Raw genomic sequence first — 21,402 nt, forward strand, 5'->3', positions numbered from 1 at the left:
AATGTCCTGTCAGAAAGATTTCAAATATAGTGTTTTGACCAATATATAAGGCATGGGTGGCAAAAAAAAAAAAAAAAAGTAGCACCCATTTCACCCCCACTGATGGGAGTCTTTCCTTAAAGGGCAACAATTTACCCAGTGATTATAAATGATTTATACAGAAGATATAGAAATTAAAAAAAAAAAAAAAATGTGGATACCTTTTAACTTTGTGGTGTATAACAGATTTAGGAAGTTCATTCATATTTTCATGGATTTGAATCGCGCATATGGCCTATTTTCCGGGCTGTTCCACTACAAACACATGTTCCACTTTCTATAATTTATTTCAATCCGATGACTTTTTTATACAACAGGCTTCCACGGAGACACACTCTTACAATCACACACAAACAAATGCTCTCATACATGCGCAAGCACCCTCACGCTTTTGCGCATACACACGCACACTTTGAACATTATGGATGTCCTGCCTGATTGTACATAAGCAAAACTGTCCTCCCACATGGTGAAGTATGCTCCCCATGCAGAGAATCCCTATGCTTCAAAAGCCTGTGCTTCCTCCTCAACTCAAAACATTTAGCTGAGGGGTGTTCTTTTTGTCTGCAAATCCCTCTGCATATTGTCCTCATAACCAAATAAACACAGCTGCCAATGGCTCTTGGGTTGTTCTAAGAGACACATGCATGCATCCCATATATGGAGCAAACTCAAGAGGAACACTCGCATCCAAAGCTGGCCTCTTATTATTATTATTATTACAATGGTAAAGCTACTGGATCAGATGGTCGTTAGATTGGAGCTGATAGAAAACAGTTTGGTGAGTAAGAGTAAGTAATGCAATATGAATGAAGCTGACAGATGAGAATGGCTCTTTGTGTGCGAAAGAAAGAAAACAGCCTTGTCATCAACTTCTGTAAGGCTGACAAATTGCATGTGTGGGAGACAAACTACGCCTGTAAACAAGACCTGATGAGAATTAAACAGTGACAGCTATACTGATTTGAGTGTCTTCCCCATACCCGCTGACTCCCAGCCAATCTGATTCACCACTTATTTTCTCATTTGCAGTGCTAGGAGGAGTCTGGTCTATCTTTTCTTTCTAAACTCTACATGACACCAGAGGAGGTAGGCAGTACCAAGTCTCCCTCTCCTTAAGCTACACAAAAAAAAAAAAAAAAAAAGTTATCCCATCAGCCTCCCTCTTTCTGCAAATGGACCACCCTCTACTGTTCTCCTAGTGGACAGTATTCGCCTGTGCCATAACTAACTGTATGCAGGCCTTCATTCTCAATGAGACCAAAGACGGGGGGAGACTGAGAGTGAGGCGAGGAGAATGGAGAGCATGAGCCTTCAGTGGAAAGACAACTGAGACATCGAGCTGGGTCCTGACATCGCCTCCTGGACTGCTCACTGACCCAGGTAGGACTTTTGTTGCTATTAATTTGCGAGTAAAATCACATATAATTGCTAGGAACACGTATTAAAGCTGCAAGAGTTCATAACCATCACAGATTATTGATAAAATCGAAGGTAACTGAGTATTTAATTAAGCCATAGAGTATTTTAAAATGGTGGAATCCATTTTTAGAAGTCATTCATATGTATTTAAAGAAGTCCAATAGTGTTTTGTTTTTGGTTTTTTATTCAGTTTCCATGAGTATGTCCAATGTAAACCCTATAATCATATTCCTCATGCATCATGTCGTCCCCTTAGCAGACGGATGTAATCAGAGGCAGCATCAGAATAACTTGTGGGCTAATTGGCACAACTGTAAAATTCTGCCGGGCCAGAGCAAAAGCCACAACAAAGTTAGAATGGAAAAAAGGGGGATTTTCAGACATGCAATATACTGTACATTATGTTGGTTGTACTGTAGATCGAAAAAAAAAATGTTACAATAAATAGCTGTTACTGCATGTGGAACTCCAGGGAGTAGGATTTAAGTGTAAATCTTTCACTTGAGGAGTATGGTAATGGTTAATTAGAGCTTAGTGGTACCACTTAAAGGCAGAGAGCTGATTGGCAGTGTCCTCTTGCTCCCCTGGGCTGGGAAAACCAACCACCACAAAGTTTGACCTGTCTGGTTGTAAAGACTGCATTAATATAGATGAGGTGGCTGGATTTGAACAGGTTTTGGCTCTGAGCAAGGAGTGAAGAAAATACCCTTTTAATAAGTCAACAGAAAATGGCTGCTGTGGCTGACTTGATGAAGACCAGCAGGGTGTGAACGACAGAGAGAAACCTGGTGGTAATAACTGCCGATGAGATTCACAGCCCTGGCGGAGACTTGCAGCGAGCCTCTGTGTAAACACTGTCACTCCTGTCAGACCAGGGCCTGTGAGATTCATATTGCGGGGTTGGAGACGTGTAGACGGGCCAATTGCTGAGACCAAGCTATGAAGGGGGATGACCTGTGATTACAGAAAGACAGGAAAAAGTATTCTCTGGGTAATAATAACTAACTGACAGTGCCAAGGTGTTTTTGAGCTCTGACATATGGCTCGTTTTCCTTAAAATGGTTTTTCCTTCGCCCTCAGATAGTTTATAATCTGTGTTAAAACAAACTGCAGATTTACTGTTTTCCAAAATTATGTTTCTCATTTTAATGTTAAAATACTGTCTTCAGGGCGGTTTTACTTTTAACAAACAACATGGTTATTAAAAATAATCTTGGCTCTGACTGGGGATTTTTTTTGTCAATAAGTTATTGTGCTTTTTGAAAACACACACACACAAAATGATATTTTATATTTCCCTTGAAGCAAGCGTGTTTTTTCCTGACAATGATAAAAGGGTACTATTCTGCTACAGCAGCAGTTTGAGCTTAGGTAATGCTTTTGGATCTGTCCCATCAACTGTGGTCAGGACTCTTCAGTGCAACTAAACATCAAGAGGAGACCACAAAAATTATTCAAAGCCCCTGCTGTCTCTGCCTTGGATTCATTTAATTCTGCTTTCTTGGCATCTGTTAGAATCCTTAGCGGATTTGTTTTGATGAGCTCTGATATGAAGTGGGTCATATTGTGTGCCTGTCAGAAGTGTTAGATGAAGGTTATTTAGCCTCCTTGGCCATATCCACCAGACTGCCTTCTGGTTGGATTTGGCCCGACTGCCAAAATCAGCCTGAGGTTGGCGCACCAGCAGCTCCTCTTCCAGAGCCAAGCTTAGCTATTGAATATGGAAGGAGGGATCTTTCTTTTAGCATGCATTTTTGAACGTCACTAACCCCTGCTCTATTCGTTGTGTTGTCAAAACCAATACGATCAGAACACAAGCTTTCTCTTCCAAAAATAGACTCCAGAAAACATTACTCATAGATCAGGGATTCCTGCTCCCCCTGCTGCTTCTCAAACACATCATTGTCTTTTATTTCTCATCAAATTCTCACTTATCTTGTGCTACCAGCCAAGCAGCAATGGCATAAGTTAAAACAAATCGGCGAGCCCCAATCGTAACCACCTGCTGACTTCTACCATTTGCTCATTACTGATAAGGCTCATGAATCTGTAGTACAGTAGAAGCAGTGGATGTGATTGTGTTTTTCAGTTTCGTTCAAATGTTTTGTTGGATTTAGTTGCAGGTTTTTAACATACTAATTCTTCACACGAGACAGTGCAGGTACTCTGAAAGGCTACAGTATGAAGGTCTGAGCCGGGGGATCCACAGATATATGAAAAACAGATTCTAGCCCTTGCACACACCCCGACACCTGATACGAAATGAAAGAGAAGGTATTTAAAAATATGAGTTATGATAACAGATCTGTGGTTGGGCGGGTGGCGTTGCTCTTATTCCACCACAAGGCAACCAGAAGGCATGCCTTGCCAAGCACCAATTGGAATACTCAATGTTTGAAACCAGGTGTGTCTCCTCTATGGCAGTAGCATCATCTGCTAATTTTCACATTACATTTTAATGATCACTTACTTAATTAAGCAGAAGCTTTGTGTTGACTCTTAACTAGAAACCCTCTTCTGTACCGTGCCAGCTGTTGCTATTTAAGCGTTGCTGGCAGAGTGGTTATATTGGATTATATTGGATTAGAGGAGCAAAGAAAACATCTGCATAATATTGTAGACTTCTGGTAAATTGCCTGGTAGGAAATTGAACAAAAAACATAAAGCGAGTGTTAAGGAAAAAGGAAAATGTCTTTTTAAATACCTGGGCCAGATTAAGACACAAGCCTGATTTTTTTCTGTAAAACAACAAAAATATGACACAACATATGTCTTTGCTTTTTTTTTTAAGATTTATTCTCTGAGAAGGAACCATTGAACTTTGGGCTAAATTCCCTAAGCCGAGTAAGGAAGCTATAAAGTTTTATGCAGTGGTTTGAGTGTTTTTATATGGGCTCTTGACAGTAAGAAAAGTATAGAATACCACTAACTATATTTTTCATTTTTCTTCTCCCCTCTTTCCTTTATATAGATCTGGATTGTTTGGTGATAAAGAGAGGAGGAACCATGGGATCTGGAGTGTGGAGCCTATTTATTGTGTTTAGTCTGTCTCTATGGAGCAGCAGTGACGCCCTCACAAAGCACCCCATCCTCTCAAGGATACGAAGAGCTCCAGAGGCCAACGGGGAGAGTAAAAAGTGCTCCTATACCTTCCTGGTACCTGAGCAAAAGATCACAGGCCCCATCTGTGCGGCCAGGGGGTTTTCAAATGACAAAGACAGAGTGACGCGTCTGGACGTGGCTGCAGTTCGTGACCTTCTGTCTAAACAACGACGTGAGATGGAGACTTTGAAGCTTGTGGTTGACGTTGACGGTAACTTGGTGAATGAGATGAAGCTGTTGAGAAAAGAGAGCAGGAATATGAACTCCAGGGTGACCCAGCTCTACATGCAGCTCCTGCATGAGATCATCAGGAAGAGGGACAACTCTTTGGAGCTGGCACAGCTAGAGACACGCATCCTTAACGCCACCACTGAGTCATTACGTCTGACTTCCAGGTACAGGGAACTGGAGGCCAAATACTCAGCCCTGTCTGCCCTAGTGAACAACCAGTCAGTACTGATTGGTGCGCTGGAGGAACGGTGTATGCAGGTGTACAGCCGCAGACATGAACAGCCACCCTTGGGACCTCCGCTGGTGCAGGTGGTGCCTGAGAATATTCCTGTAAATGTGCCACGTTTCACCAATGAGATCCAGAGGGACAACACGCGAGGATTCGCTCGAGAAAGAGGCTCACGCTCTGGACCGTCTCCCACGAGCAGCACCCTGGAAGCCCAAAAACTTCAGAACAGGAACTTCAGCACTGAAGGTGAGAAAGGGAGTGAAATATCCATCCATCCATCCATCCATCCAGTTCTTCTATCTGTCAGTCCATCCATCCATCCATCCATCCAATTCTTCTATCTGTCAGTCCGTCCATCCATCCATCCATCCATCCATCCAACGTTCCAATTCTTCTACCTGTCAGTCCATCCATCCATCCATCCAATTCTTCTATCTGTCAGTCCGTCCATCCATCCATCCATCCATCCATCCAATTCTTCTATCTGTCAGTCCATCCATCCATCCATCCATCCATCCAATTCTTCTATCTGTCAGTCCATCCATCCAATTCTTCTATCCATCCATCCATCCATCATTTTCATTCATCAGTTTTCATTCATCCCATCAACAAAATCTGAACACAGAACCACAAAAATGTAGAACAGTCATGACTTTGCAGGCCAAAAAAAACAAAATAATAATCGCTGACTTTGAATGCAGCTGCAGGTGGGCTGGTGGCCTCATTTTCAAAGGTTAGGGATTTGCAAATTCAGCTGGAACTCTGCTCCCTGCTCAACAGAAAGAACACAAACCAGGATGGAAATAAAAATGTTGTAACGTCTCAATTGAGGTAAGGGACTTAAAGTAAAGCATAGAAAGACCTAACCAGTGAGATTTCGCTCATCAACAGAAATTCCCGACACATTTAGATTGCCCTCGCCCAAGAATAATAAAGTGTGTAGGATTTCAGGGCAGCTGTGTATGAAAATGATCCTTACAAGACTGTTCCATTGCATGTGAGACCTAGAGAAAACCCAGGCAAACCATGAGGTAGAGCGTGTGCATAGCATGAACGTACTGTAGATATTATTGTATTATTAACCAGGTGGAAGTCACTCCCTCTTAAATAAACGAACTGCAGCACATTTGCTTGTAATTAAAAATCTCGTAATGAGAATTACCTTGACGAAAGACAGACATTACCCACTTAAGCCATGGGTTAACAAGACATCTATTTTGGTTTACTGACCTCAAATGAAATTTCTTAATTAGCCTTATTCTCCACAGTCGCTTGAAGGCTATAGCATAGGACAGGCACATCTTTGTAGACGTAGATAAATGTGTTTTCTATTACTGTCTCTCCTTCCTTATTCTTGCTTTTTTTCTTACTTTTTTGACCCAGACACTGACTTTACATGACATGATATTATATAATCTAATAGCATTATCTCAGTACTTGGACCTCAGTGCTGACCGCAGAGCAGTTGATATAAATTATCATCTCTTTAAAGAGATTTGGTGATTTTATCTGCAAAAGCCCAACTGTTTGTTTAATTTCCAACTGGTCCCTATCTTTCTTACAACCTGCCTCCCACTCCAATGTTTTCTTTTAGGCCCCTTCAGAGACTGCCTCCAGGCTCAGGAAGCCGGTCACAGCACCAGCGGCATGTACTTGATCAAACCAGACGAAGCAGAGAGGCCTGTGCAGGTCTGGTGTGAACAGGATATAGACAACGGAGGCTGGACTGTTATCCAGAGCAGACGAGACGGATCAGTCAACTTTTTCAGGAACTGGGATAACTATAAGGTGATGACAGTGACACTTCCACTGCCCTGTGTCTTATATTTTTCTTTCTTGTCTCCCAGTCTACCCTCTGAATATCTGGCTTATCCAGACACAACAGTGGTGCTGTTATATGACCCATCTGGGGTCTTTGGGACTGTTTCCTGGGCTAGGATCCTTGTGTTTTCACTTACTGTTAAATATAACGCTCTGTCAGCAACGCTATTCGTCCGAGGTCACTTGGTTTGAGATTCCCATTATGAAACATTAGATGGCCCAGTAGGAAGGTATGTTCCACAGCTCAATCTGCAGGGGTTTCTTTCCAAAACCGCTACTACTATGCTCCCTTCCTGGATGGGTGGCTGGCTGGCTTAGTGCACCACACCATATAGGCCTTCTCATCAAAGCTCAGTGAGATTGAGATGGAGTATATCACTGCTGGCAGCTTTGGTGATTCAGTGTTCCATTCAGCCTGGACAGCCTGTGCATGTGTAACTGGAAGCTAAATTGCGCTCTTCAACATTGATTTGCCTCTCTGCTCTCCCACAAAGCCACCACATGTACGTACACACAGCAGCAGCAGCAGCAGAGAGGAGGGCCCCGGACTGAAATCCTACATCATTCATCATCTGCTGGCTCAACCAGCTAATCCACAATCACAAACCTCAGCCTTCTCTACGAGGCGAAGTGTTCTGAAGGCACATAGCCAGACATAGATTGCTCGTGGTTATTCTGCACAAGCACCCAGGCCAGTTTCACTATTAGCTGTGATCCAACAGATCTGTGGGGTTTGAGTGATGAACCAGAATTCTGAAGACCGATGCTTATTTTCCAGCATAAATACTACAACATGTTTTTTTAGGAATTTCAAAGACAGGGTGGCATTCTTTTGCAACAAGGTTTTTCTCTTTTGATCTTTCGTCATGTCTAAACTACTAAACCGTGACGAGAATGTCATCAAAACGGACATTTTCATCTGAACTGGTACATTCCCACAGCCTCTTCCACAAAGACGTTTTATGTTTCTAAACAACTCTCATGTTTCTAAACTCCACCGGTAACCGCACAACAAACAGCTTGCATTATTTCCTGTAATTTTTATGTAACCTGCCTTTTAATTTTCTTTTGCTTTAGAGTGGCTTTGGCAACATAGACGGTGAATACTGGCTGGGTCTGGAAGGTATCTACAACCTGGGGAGGCAGGAGGACTACAAGCTGCTGGTGGAGCTGGAGGACTGGATGGGAAAGAAGGTCTACGCTCAGTACAACAGCTTCCATTTGGAGCCAGAGAGTGAGGGCTACCGCCTACGCCTGGGCACCTACCAGGGCAATGCTGGGGACTCCCTCACCAGCCACAACGGAAAACAGTTCACCACTCTGGATCGAGACAAGGACGCCTTCTCAGGTACATGACCAAGGAAACTAGGAAACTAAATTGATTAATTATGCAATGACTTTGGTCTTTATATATCATGTCCTCCTGAGACCCAGCAATGTATTTTCCCCTACAGAAGACTAGACTTTCACAACTTTACTCTTAAAAAGAAAACAAAATGCTGTTCATTGCAAAGCACATTCCACAAAAAAATTAAAAAATAATGTGTCTGAAAAAACTTTTGCATTCCAATCAAGACAAATATTTTATGCAAACAAGCCAAAACCTTCACTTTTCTGGGTATCAGAAAGTTAAACTGATATTCAGTGCAGTTTATAGTCTCTGTAAATTACCTATAATAAAACTCCTAAACTCTCACCACATTTTAGAAACTAGAAGGGTCTCCACCAAGGCCAGTAGTCTGCTCCTCTGGTTGCTCTACAATATGATTAAACCACAAATTAACCACACATGATAACCGATGTTTTCCTTCTTTTTTTCCCCACTTTATTTCATTTAACCTTTATTTTACCAGGTAAGTCATTAAGAAAACATTCTTGTTTACAATAATGACTGAGGGGAAGGAGACTGGATTGTCACAGGACATAACAACATAAAAAAGACATTACAGTCAGGTGACTGGGGTTCAGTTGGTAGAGCGAGTTGTCCAGTGACCGAAAGGTTGGCGATTTGAATCCTGGCTCCGACTGTCCACATGTCAAAGTTGACTGAACCCTGCATTGCTCCTAGTAGGTGCAGCCGCCTACTGGTGTATGAATGGGTGAATGTGAGGCTTTGTAAAGTGCTTTGGGCACCATAAAAGTGTAGGAAATGCACTATATAAGTGCTGTCCATTTACCATTTACGATAACAAATGATATGACAAGAAATACAAGGTGATTAAAACCAAAACTATAGAACATAAAACAGATGTAAAAGACATTTAAGTAGCAGTGTATTAGGCAAGGTTTACTTAAAGCAGCAGCATATGTCTGTTGAAATGTCTATAATAAGTTTGCCAAAAGCAGATATTGGAATTAAATTGTCCACTTTCAGTGATTTTTGAAGGTTATTCTAATCTTTGAGTGCTGTATATTAAAAAGATGATTGACCAGTGACAGATTTTACTGTGGATATTTTCACTGTAAGGGGTTATGATGACCATGTGTTGTAGGCAGTAGATGTGATTTGCAGTAGATGACACAGGTAGGACAGTAACAAACCCAGAAGACACTGATCAGGGTACTTTTTTATTCATCTGTTACCATTTTAAGTTCTAAGTCAGCCTGGGGCTCTAAAGTGTTAAGGAACTTGTTAAACAGTTCCAGCTTCTGCCACTTGCCCTGCTTGTCCGCAGACTTTCAAGAAAATTGGTGCAGTTTGTTTGTGTTATCCTGCCTAAAACCTACCAGACAAATGTGAGTGAACACTTAAATTTCCTTGGTGGAGGTGATAATCATTTTCCAGAGTAGGTTGAATATTATACTGACATTATTCTGTTAGCAGATTTCCTTAAGAATGTTACCTGAATAACTATTTTTGCTGCATAAATCTTAGTATATCACTAGATGATAGTTTGTCTGAGAAAAATACTAACAGCTCCTGAGCAGATTTATGAAGATCAGGTTTTATCCAGGAAGGCAGAAGAAAGAAAACATTTTCCTTTGTGTTTTGTGAACAAAAACAACATTATGTGTGTGTGTGTGTGTGTGTGTGTGTGTGTGTGTGTGTGTGTGTGTGTGTGTGTGTGTGTGTGTGTGTTTTTAATCAGTCCTCAAATGAAAAACTCTGCTATTTCCCAGTACAGGGTCAGGGCCTCCAATAGCGTCGCCAAAAGAATATGAATAGTCATAATGTTTTCTTTGGGTCATAAACAAGAAGTCTTTACATATAATATTCTGCTAATAATTAATAGTTTATTTTTATTCATGTACAATCCAGTTTGAAATATTCAGTTCCTCTTAATTAAAGCAAATCCGATGGAGTAAGTACAATGTGAAGCAGCAACAGAGTACAGAGCTACATTAAAGACACAAAAATCAACACATATAAGGAGACAGTGTTAAGAGGCCTTATTCCACGATGTCTGGAATCCACTACCTTCAAACTGACTGTCATTTTTCTGCGCCCTTCAACAGGTAACTGTGCCCATTTCCATAAAGGAGGCTGGTGGTACAACGCTTGTGGCCAAACCAATCTTAACGGCGTCTGGTATAACGGAGGTGTCTACCGCAGCAAATTCCAAGATGGCATCTTCTGGGCTGACTACGGTGGAGGCTTCTACTCCATGAAGACTGTTCGCATGATGATCAGGCCCATAGACTGAGGAGAAGCTATAAACCATGCTGGTGCAGAGGCAACAGAGGAGAGCAAACTTGAACATAATAATAAATTGTGACTCTATAAATCAACAGTAACTGGTTGATCCTAGCTGAAAGAACTACATCCATGATGATTCATAACAATCGGTGGTGACTTGAACTGCCGCCTGTAAAAGACACAGACCCTGTGTTGTTATTATTATATAATAATGGGAGCTTACATAAAGGGATTTAGGAATTTATGACTATTTATAAATCATTCACCTCCTTTAAGTGCCAAATATATATATAATGGTGAAGAAATTAAGAACCTCCTGTGCACTTCATCCAATATTATGCAGTTAATCAATGCAAGCTGTTATTCTGCTTTAGAAACAGCAGTGCTATCTTTATTATTTTACCCCATTCAGAGGAGGTGCAACAGCACAACAGGCTTTCATTGATGCTGAACTCATTCATAAGCTTTAGTATGTCAGGATCGGATGCAGCTCTTCCTACCTCGCCAAGATAAAAGTATGGGGGAAACACCTATATATGGTTTTTAACTTGTGCTATAGGAGTTGGGAGCTGGAAAAGACATTTTGTTAATTCATATTTAGATCTATATACACTCTGTATCCACTTCCAGATCTGAAAAACCTCGGGAGGTACTCTAAAATGTTGGAAAAAGGTGGCTAACAACTATTTTTCTTGTATGTTTGATTACACATAAACAGTACTGATTGTAGTTTCCCCTTCGTAGACTTAAAATGACCTATACTGTATGTTTAACTACTTTGTCCATGTTCAGATGACCAGAAACTATAATATATGTGTACGATTAACTTATCATAACAATGAAACGGGCCTGGTGTCCTGAGGGAATAGTAAATTATCCTACCAAAAATAGAACTAATTTCCTCAACTGTATATATGACAATCATTCCTGAAGTGTGCTTGCACGACAAAAAACGTATGGAAATTGCTGTTATATGTTTTTCTCATTTAAATGTTGATTAAATTTCAGTGTGAGTCCAGGAGAGGACGACCAATGTTGAGAGAAAAAAGATGGAATTACGTTTTGTTTTGAGTGGTTTACGAGCACAAAAAATATGCCAACCAAGCGTGTTGAGAGTTATAGACGCTAGGACAGACAACGAGAAACACATTGCTGAGAGTCAGACAAGACGGAGGAAGAAAAAGAGAGGGGAGGGGATGATTTGGGATGGAATCAGTCCAAATTTCCAAGTTATTTTTCCCCCCTCTTCCTTTTAAATACAGAGAAATTTACATTCTTTCCACACAGAAGTGCTTTAACTGCATGTTTTCTTTAAAATATCTCTCATTGACATTGACCTGCACTCTGTAATCACCAGCATGGAGGGAAAGCTGCATCCTTTTGGGAAAACCATCCCATGGGGAGAGGAGACCACTGGCTTGAAACTGGTGGGCCTGCTTTGAACAACAGCACTCTTTCCACAGCACACATAAAAGACAAACAGCCTTTGGTGTCTCAGCTCAAAATAGACTCTCATATTGTGCTGTTTTACCCACAATGGCCATCACACCCAGCTATTAAATAAAGTTTTATAAAGTTAAAACAAAAAAACCCAGAATGGAATACTGGTCAAACCTGGACAAGGAAACATGTTTATTGACATGTAAAAAAGCTGTGTCTAATAAAATGGCATCACAATGTTGAACTTAAACAGCAATAAAGGCTGGAAAAAACAAGTGAGTCACAATACTTGGCAGGGAAATGTTACAAGACTACAGTCAATAAATTGGGAATACTCGAGGTCACTTCAGGGGACATGTTCACTAGGATTCATTCCTGTTTTGCATCATGCCTATTTATTAAAATGTCAGATAGTATGAATGGTTAATTACTGATTTGATTATACGCTAGTTAAGATTACATGTGAGTTATTGTTTAATCTGGAGGGATTATAGTATTTATATGGCGGATTCAAAGTGATAATAAGTCAAAAAGTGAAGGACACAGGTTTTCCAATTGATGTTATTAAAGAAATCTCACTTTAGCACTAAAATGAGTTGTCTCATGTTGCCTTGAGACATGAATAAATCACTGAGTCTTCTTATTTTAATTGGCAACACATTTTGGTGGATGACTGGGTAAATCATCATTTCAAGCCTGGCTCACAACCTGAATTATTTGAGCCTTTTTATCTGAAGGCAGTTCCTTCCTCACAGTTTTAATATGCCTTTGTTATTGATGATTTTAAAAGGCAGGTTATGCCCATTTATTTAATCAGTATGGATGCTGTAATATCGCAGCAGATTATCTGGGACTTGAGGTAAATATTTGTATCTAACCTTCCAGAAGATCACCGCAATCACTTATTTTTCCGTACAATACAGTAAGTAATGTGCAGAAGTCTTAGGTCATCTTTAGCTTTGTTGTTTTTGCAGGGTTGAAATGAGCGTACACATTTATTTCTCACTGTCTTTTCTTCAGATACAACAAGAAAATATGAGGAAATACACTGACAGCCTTAAAATACACACAAAAAACTGAACTAAATGGGTTCTAAAGGTTACTATTTAGTATGACCCCTGACCCCATGACAGGAAGCAGCACAAATGTTTTTTTTTTGTTTTTTGTTTTTTTTAAATCTGACATGTGTTGAATGAAACCTGATATAAAACATAAGAAAATGAATGTAACGAATCTCATATTTTAAAGACATGCTAACTGCAGAGGGTGGTTTCATTAAATGCTACCACTTTGGTTATAGAAGGTGTTTTTTTCACTTAAACTTTGGTTTTTACTGCTGTACATACTTCATATATATCCAGATTGGATCTTAATACAGAGACTGAGAAATGCATATGTGTGATCAATGTAACTTTGCTAAACCAACAAACCTAACGTTGGCTCTGGACCTCGACACAGTACTGTAGATGGTCACTTGGGAAGACTTATTACCTTCAGGTCCTGCCCTTCTTTGAGTCTTCAAGCTAAGATCTACAATGTTATAAATCTCGCTACTGAAACAAAACTCCTTAAGTATTTTAACCTTTTAACATCCACTAGGTCACACATGACCCATTTAACGGTTATGATAAAATTTATAGTCGGACTGAAGCTTGAGTCACGTTTGAATTTATGCTTTAGCCGCATGGCAAATAAGGAAACTAGAACTGTTCCATGGAAAGGGTGGATGTGTAAAGGTTATGTGCTACTACAGTATAGCAATGCAAATACTAATATGTTTATAGTTTACATTGAAATATATAATTTCCTCCCTCAAGCCACACAAGCCCTTTTACAAGCCCTGTACAAAGCTGGAAAATTCAGTTGCAGCCACTTAAACCTCATTTCAACAGTGTCATTGAAAAGCTAATCCAAACACATGTACTCCTCTAGTCCAGGTTATTGAACATGTCACAAGTCTCCCTCTCAAACATTGAGTCCAGCCACCCCACAGGCCGCCGGTGTGGGATGCTCCGTCACCGCAGGAGCTGTAACTAAAGTCTTCCAATAACTCTGACCACACACTGAACTCTTACATTTTAAAAAGCCTCATGGGAGTATGGAAATGCATGATTAGGCCACAAAAGCCACAGTCCTGCTCTGTCAGAAGTTGGAGCAGGGAAGGTGACATCCTTGGCTCCGGTGAGGGGACCACACTCAGACCTGTACCACCTCGGATACCTGGCCAGCAAACTGGGATGGACCGAGAGCTGTAGCCGTGTGGTCCTCTGAGAACGACTGGAGGCTTCAGGGGTGAAAGCACTCTTTGTCACTGAGTGAAGCTTCACTGTCTACTGATTTCACCACCAAAATGGCACTAAGCTCGGAAGATTTCTGAAAGAATCTGGCTATGCTTCTTGGTGCTGTTTGCTAAAAGACATCTGCTGTTGGAGGAATGTACGTGAGAGTGACTCATTAGCCCACAAAAGCTCAGTTAGTGTCAAGCAGCAAATCAACAGAGAGGATATGGAGGTATTTTCTTTAAAAATAAGCACCATGACTAATTTCTGCCCTTGCTGTGACAATTAAACAACTCCATAACTAAGTCTGCCACTAAGTGGTCTGAGTTATAGACACTTGTTGAAGATGGATGATCATTTAAAGGGATCTGGAGAGGCTCATGCTACAGCAGACAGCCAAAGTTTCCACTCCCCTTATTAGTCTAAAACGTACAGTAAAGTCATATTTCATTTAGTTGTGCAGCAAACACACGGGTGCAAAGAGCCTAAAGTTGAAATTTATTTTAATGAGATCTTTCGGATAATAGAGTCAATCTAAGCACTAAATACAATCCAGACATAAACAAAGGAATGTTGGATCCAAAAGTGTGCACCCTGCATTTCAGCCGCTTATTAACAGATATTTAATCTGTTAAACATGTCTATTAGTGACCCTGGACTCAGATGGTTTTCATTGCTCTTGCGGTTGCCATATAATGCTTGTTTGTTCTACATTCAAACATAGAACCCCTACATGTTAAAATGGGTTTCTTTACAAAAAAAAAAATGATGATGATCTCAGAACAGTGTGGAGTCAGCATTAGTCACTGAACCAGAGGACGTTCTAGTTTATTTGACTGTTAAATGTATGTGTGTGCTCTGGATATATGATTCCAGTTATTGTGATAGATGGTGTGAGTCATGGAGGTCTGTTTAAGGCTTCATGACCGCCTAGGGAGACAGAGCCAAAGGAACAATTTCCCTGACTTCTCAACTGTTTTTACACCATAGTTAAAACAGTGAAACACAAAAGGGCCTCCCAGCACAGACCTGCTCTAGACAAGTATGAAACAAAGAGCCGCAAAGGAAATGTTTTAGGTAGAAAAAAAGAGACACAGCAGCAGAAATAATATATCTAGGAGAAATGAGAAAGTCGTCTATTCGCTGTTTTATTAGCCTGAGAATAATCTTCATTGGGGCATGAAAAATCTGCATTTGAATGATTAGATTATATGTGATTTTAAAAATGACTTTCTCTTGTCTTACTGTAATATCTCAGGTGTAAGCTTCAAAGAGGAAGAAAATTATTGAGATGACCCTAATTCAACTTCATTCTATACTCATTGTCCATCAGTTTATGCTCACCACATAGGAGCTAAACACTCCAGTCCAAACACACAAGTGTGTCCTGAAGAAACCCCAGTATTTAAATACAGAGCAGTTGATACTGATGAGGGAACTGTCTTCTGCAATTCTTTTTTGGGGTGAAACTTGCACCACAACCTTGTGATTGACACTGATGTATTTTCCATATTTCAACTTTGATGGACAAAGTGGATAGGACTTTACAAAATCTAAACCATACAATGAGTCCATCTAGTGGTTCAATAGTTTTACTACAACTCTGTATTGGGCTACAGGTGGAAGATAGGAATACAACTATGATAGGATGTAAACTATGATGTTAAGGTGATCAATGGTAAATGGTTAAATAAAATTGTTGAAATTTATATTTAAAGAGATAAATGGGAAACACTGATGATTACAAATAATTAAATAAACAAACATTATACCGCTTACTGAATCTGCTGTGATATCTGGATTAGATGGACATACAATCTTTTAATTGCACTCTGCACTGTACAGCACATTTACTATATTTGTTATATTTTCTGCACTGGATGGACAATCTTTTTAATTGCGCTACAGTTTGTTGTAGTTATATTTTTGACTTGTATTTTACTTTAGTGTAACTCTCTGCATGCTGATATTTTTATATTTCTGGTCCTGACTGGCCCAACTGTAACTATTTGGCCCTGAGATCATTCTGATTTGAAATGTTAGTTACTCGGTACCCCAGCGCCCCCTGGTGTTATTTACCACACACATCTTACCTACAGTATATTTGGTACGTTAAAAGAGTAAATGTGATACAGTATAATTAAATTATTAGATTAAAATACAGAATAACTAAGTTTCTAGTGATAAATATGTAGAATCTGGTCGCTGAGTGGTTGGGTCATGGGTGCTGGGGTTAGTTAGTGCGGTCGCTGGTTGATGACGTGATCAAGGCGTTCAGGAACGCAATGGCAGCTCATGCTAGCGAGCTGGAGATTGCAAAGAAAAATTTAACTGATGCAATTGGCGATAACGTCAAACAGTAAGTGCGATATCGTTTGTGTCTGTTTTTCTTAACAACCGTGTATTTTCTGTCTAAATTTCTTCACGGAACTTTGTATATTTTACTTACTTAATAAATCCGATGTGTGCATTAGCTACTTGCTACCATCTGCTAATGTTGGTCGCAAGTCTAAGTTACAAGTGAGCCTATATATTTGCAAATAGTCAGTAGTTGTTATTTACTTACGCAACAAACGACAAGTACCTCGTTCATATATGTTGTTCGTTATCGGATATATTCACCCCTATACTATTTTACCTTCGTAGACGTTTTATGGACATGAATTAAGTTAAAGGAAAAGATGAAAATGAGGAAAATGGAGAGGGAAGATTTGAAGCTTGTTTTATATCGTTAATATGCTATGTCTGTACTCTTAAATACATCGGGACGCTTAAAGCTAAGTCACTGTATGTATAAAACACATTTTAATACAAATTTTGACCACAGGGCTTCATAGAGAGATCAGAGAGAGAGAGTTTGTGAAAAGATAAAACTTACGAATAAAACAGTAAGTGCTACATAGAGTGTAGACTGTCCATCGTAATGCAGGCGACATTACACAAGGAATTTATAAAATACAAGAAATACTACTGCAAGGTATGTCTTCATGAAAACATTTAAAGGGTTTAAGAAAAGAAATGAGTCTTTAGATAGGTTGTAATACATTAGTGGAAATATGTGGTGGCAAGCTCTTCTGTGTATTAGGGCCAATAACTGACAATGTTTGTTCATCATTGGATGTTAAATTAGTGAGACAGAGCAAAGACTGATAAGCACAAATGAGGGGTGTCAAGGTGTAACAGGTATTAAAACTTTACAGATGGAGCTACCTTATGCTACAGCACACAAAAATAAATAATATATTCAGTTAATAATTGCATAGGACATCCAGTGTAACTTTATTTTTTATGTGTTGTCTCTGATCTGTAGCTATTGGGCAAACCTGAAGTTATGGTTCAAACAGAAGATCAGCAAGGAAGAATTTGACATTGAGGCACGTCGTCTGTTGGCGCAGGAAAATGGTGAGTGTTACTTGTTGTTGTTATTTATTTTTGATGATCTGAAATCATCCTGTTTATTTTATATTTCCTTTGCTTTCTATCTGCAGTCCATTTTCACAATGATTTCCTCCTGGCCATTTTAACGCGGTGCCAGATCATTGTCTCTACACCAGGTACTGTACATTGATGTTAATGGTGCAGTTTTCATGCAGCTAAGTTTGTGTTTGTTTTCACATTGGTAGTTGGTTGCTGTTCTTGTTCTTGGTATTATAATGCACATTTTCAGACATTGGATTCTTTAAAAATTAAATTACCTACTAGTAATAAAAATTGTATCATATCATTTATCAATCAACAGTGGCTATATTACACATAAAGAAAGCATATGAATTGACCCCTGATCGATGACCATATATAAAATGAATTTGGATGTACAACCTACTGAAGTAAATTAACTTTTTTTTCCTGTAGAGGGCGCTCCATTACAATGGCAAAGTGGCCCTGCTTCAAAGCCTGGCAAACCAAAAGGAAAGAAGAAAAGTTCCTCAAGACAAAAATTTGATGTGAGTACTTACTCTTCTCGTAATTCCTCCAGAGTAACCATCCATTTAAAAAAATAATAATAACCTTTATTACTTTTGCTTGGACATAAATATTTTTGAGGTCAGAGAAATCAAATGAATCAGAAGTTCCTTGTCCTGCCTGTGCCTTTTAGCACCGTTTTCAGCCTCAGAACCCCCTGACTGCTGCTCAGCCATTCAGCCCACGGGAGGTTGGAGGAGAGGAGGAAGAGCTGCGTCTTAGTGCACACACTTTGCTGCTCCCGACACGAGGTCAGCTCGAGGCTCGTATGATGGTGACGGCCTTTGAGCTGGGGTTGGATAACATCACAGAAGATGCTGTCAGCACCATGATTTATGCCGTTGAGGTGTGTATCGACTCCTTTTGACTCCCAACACAAGTCAAGCGGACATTCATTTTATTTGTAAAGCCCTAATTTACTGTACCAGCAAAGGGGTGAGAACACAAGGCAACGTGTGCATATAGTTTTATGTGTGAGTAGTAGATATTTGAGAAAGGAAAAGCAAAAATGGTAACACACTGTATCGCTTCTAGTATAATGTTTATTTTAAGACTGAGTTAGTACTGAGTTAGTACAGTGTTTACCAAAATAAATAATGTGTAAAAGATTCTGTCTAGTAAATTAATCACATTTGTAAGCAAATGTCTCGTAACTTCAAAATAAACTAGATGAATCTGAGGAAGATATGTTTTTATGGTTTGCTCATTTTATAGTGTGGCTTTTCATGATCGACCTTTGTTTTGTGATCTATGCTGAATTTCACATGAGCAGAAGTTGTATTTTTCACTCTAACTGTTAAGTTTGACTGACAGTTATATTTATCCAGGAGATTAAGTAAAATGTTACTCCTGTTTATTTCAGCACCACTTGAAAGATGTCCTGACTGCTGTAATCACTCGGAGGAAAGCTTACCGCTTACGAGATGGCCACTTTCCCTATGCTTTTGGCTGCGACGTCACTCCACAGCCGTATTTGAAGAACAGCCTCGCTGCTTACCACAGTGTCACTGAATGGTAGAGACTCTTATGAATTCTTGACCATTATATATGTGGCATATAGCTGTTATTGTAGTGTTTACAGCCAGCTAATAGTAATTTTAATTCTTTTTTTATAGTCCTCCTCCTAGTGCTTCTCTCCCTGCTGGCCCACCACCTCAAGTGTCACCTGATGAAGCAGAACAGCAAGCTGTTCACTTATTGGCTTGTTCTGCTGACAGTCTCCCAGCACCTCTCCCTCCAATTAGCATGTTTGACCTTCTTGAGGCTTTACAGGTAAGGGAAATATACCTAAGCGTCTTCACTTAACAAAAAAAAGCTTTTTTTTTTTTTTTTTTTTTAAATTTATTCTAATTCAACTCTTTTGAAGTTTAGAAGTTCATTACTTTCCAAGTTGGCAAGTCATGTACTTAACATTCTGTTTCACATATTTTCCTAGCTTGAGTCCATATTTTTTTAACCGAATATGTTGAAACAGAAAAAAACTCCACTACTTCCAAACTAAACACTATTGAGAGGAGTGGACCATTTGTAACACTGCCACGTATGGAAATAGTCCTTACAATACAAACTGGGTGTTAAGTGACAATGTAAGAGGTGCCTCCACTATAATATTTTTCTGTATTCATATTTCTAATAAATGTTTCACCATTTGAATCCTGAACACAGGACACAGTCGGCTTTTAAAAGATTTTTCCATAGGCCCAGGCCTAAGTCCTTCAGTAAAAAGGGTATTCATAACAAGGTTTCCTGCTTATTGCTACTTTAATCCTAGTCTGCTGTCATTTACCCTTAAGATATACAGACATTTTAATGTCAGCTGTAATATTTCCCTCTGATACAGGTTCACCACGGTGTGATGCCCTCTCACACTATGTATGCCCTCAACATGGAGCGCATTCTGTCACGGCTCTGGCACCCGAGCCACGAAGAACTCGAGCAGGATCATGTACACCGGCAACGCCTCGCTGCAAAGGACGGTGTACTCGTCAGCTGAGATTCACTAATATGGACTGAGGGTATTCTCTGGAATCAAACACAAAAACAATCCCCAAATGGAAATGGGTCATAAAAACCTGAAGACCTTATAAGTCCCTGTTGTGCATTAAGATGAAGGATGCAGCAAGATGAAACAAAACAGTTGGACGAAGGCCACAGCATGAACAGTCAACTTCAGCTAGCAGCCAATAGATCACAAATTATCAGTATAGCTTTTTTTTCTCTTTTGCTTATTCAACTATGTGGAGCTTGAGGGGTTTGTACAGCTCATGCAAATTCCCTATGACGTGATTAGAATGAAAATATAATACCCACTACCACTATTCTACAGCATTGTGTCTTTAACCATAGATAAAAACTGACCGAAGACAAGTGTTCTGCACAATTTTTTTTGCAATATTGGCTGAATTTAATTTCGTCTGGTGATTAGATCTCTAACCAGCAATGTTTGGAATTAAAATAAAGTAGGTCGTTTAACAAACATCAAGTCAGAAACAATGTTCTGACTTGAAGTGCTATAGAGATGTCAATCAAGCAGCATGTGTACAGGTCCAAACAGAAAAACTCGTAATGCGTAATAAGTGAAATCACCTGTGCAGGGTCTTTCGAAATCATCACACATTACTGCCTCTTGTGATATTCAACTCATACCACAAGAGGCAGCAAGTATTCTGTAAATCTTCATCTGATTAAGCCCTATGAGTTGACTGACTGCTGCTGGTGAAAGGAGGAAAGCTTTTTTTTTTTTTTAACCGTCTCAGTACATTTGGATATTCTGTTCAACATGTTTGTGTTGTGTTTATAGTTGAGGATAACTTGTAAATTTGTATTTGTCCTTTTTCTACACAGATCTTGTTTTGTAAATTATATTGCAAACCTTGATAATAAACTTTTTTTTTTTTTTTTTTGGTACATGTTGGTCACTTGCTGTAAATATTTTCCCTATACCTCAAACTATCACCCAGACACTGTAAACAAGTCTACCTATGCTTTCGTATGACTCTTAAGGATCACCAGCTGTAAGTGGGAGGACGGTGATTCAGACGCACACACCCGTCCCAGTGCGCACTGACGACCTCTTCCCATATTTGGCTGCCTGCTGCACTTCCGACACCCTGCTGTCCAATGGGCAGACGCGTTTCTCCACCAACCGGAGCGCCACACACTCCACTGGTGACTCACTATCCCGTCCGTCCCAGTTTCTTCAATAACAAACACTTTATCCAGTTCTCTGATTATGCTTT

The 21,402-nt window shown here is 39.7% G+C and overlaps 2 protein-coding genes across 2 annotated transcripts; both read left to right on the plus strand.

Annotated features, from left to right (window-relative positions):
* The first annotated feature begins 1,192 nt into the window (after positions 1-1,192).
* LOC115436538 (angiopoietin-related protein 1-like) lies at positions 1,193-12,125 on the plus strand. Its single transcript, XM_030159405.1, has 5 exons — positions 1,193-1,422; positions 4,433-5,269; positions 6,618-6,811; positions 7,922-8,192; positions 10,301-12,125. The coding sequence occupies exons 2-5, from the start codon at positions 4,468-4,470 to the stop codon at positions 10,486-10,488; spliced, it is 1,455 nt and encodes a 484-aa protein (XP_030015265.1). The 5' UTR covers positions 1,193-1,422; positions 4,433-4,467; the 3' UTR covers positions 10,489-12,125.
* Positions 12,126-16,485: 4,360 nt separating this feature from the next.
* On the plus strand, positions 16,486-21,069 carry tada1 (transcriptional adaptor 1). The gene is made up of 8 exons (XM_030159408.1): positions 16,486-16,559; positions 17,511-17,602; positions 17,689-17,754; positions 18,053-18,144; positions 18,297-18,509; positions 19,026-19,177; positions 19,279-19,435; positions 20,004-21,069. The coding sequence occupies exons 1-8, from the start codon at positions 16,486-16,488 to the stop codon at positions 20,154-20,156; spliced, it is 999 nt and encodes a 332-aa protein (XP_030015268.1). The 3' UTR covers positions 20,157-21,069.
* Positions 21,070-21,402: the final 333 nt, after the last annotated feature.

The sequence above is a fragment of the Sphaeramia orbicularis genome, chromosome 17, assembly GCF_902148855.1.
Source record: "Sphaeramia orbicularis chromosome 17, fSphaOr1.1, whole genome shotgun sequence".
NCBI classification, from domain to species: Eukaryota; Metazoa; Chordata; class Actinopteri; order Kurtiformes; family Apogonidae; genus Sphaeramia; species Sphaeramia orbicularis.

What these genes read in the sequence shown, in the direction of transcription:
- LOC115436538 (XM_030159405.1), top strand. Translation starts at nt 4,468, where the DNA reads ATGGGATCTGGAGTGTGGAGCCTATTTATTGTGTTTAGTCTGTCTCTA. An exon ending in CAGGAACTTCAGCACTGAAG is followed by an intron (nt 5,270 to 6,617) that starts GTGAGAAAGGGA and finishes GTTTTCTTTTAG; the next exon opens with GCCCCTTCAGAGACTGCCTC. An exon ending in GGAACTGGGATAACTATAAG is followed by an intron (nt 6,812 to 7,921) that starts GTGATGACAGTG and finishes CTTTTGCTTTAG; the next exon opens with AGTGGCTTTGGCAACATAGA.
- tada1 (XM_030159408.1), top strand. Translation starts at nt 16,486, where the DNA reads ATGGCAGCTCATGCTAGCGAGCTGGAGATTGCAAAGAAAAATTTAACT. An exon ending in TCTGTTGGCGCAGGAAAATG is followed by an intron (nt 17,603 to 17,688) that starts GTGAGTGTTACT and finishes TTCTATCTGCAG; the next exon opens with TCCATTTTCACAATGATTTC. An exon ending in CCATGATTTATGCCGTTGAG is followed by an intron (nt 18,510 to 19,025) that starts GTGTGTATCGAC and finishes TGTTTATTTCAG; the next exon opens with CACCACTTGAAAGATGTCCT.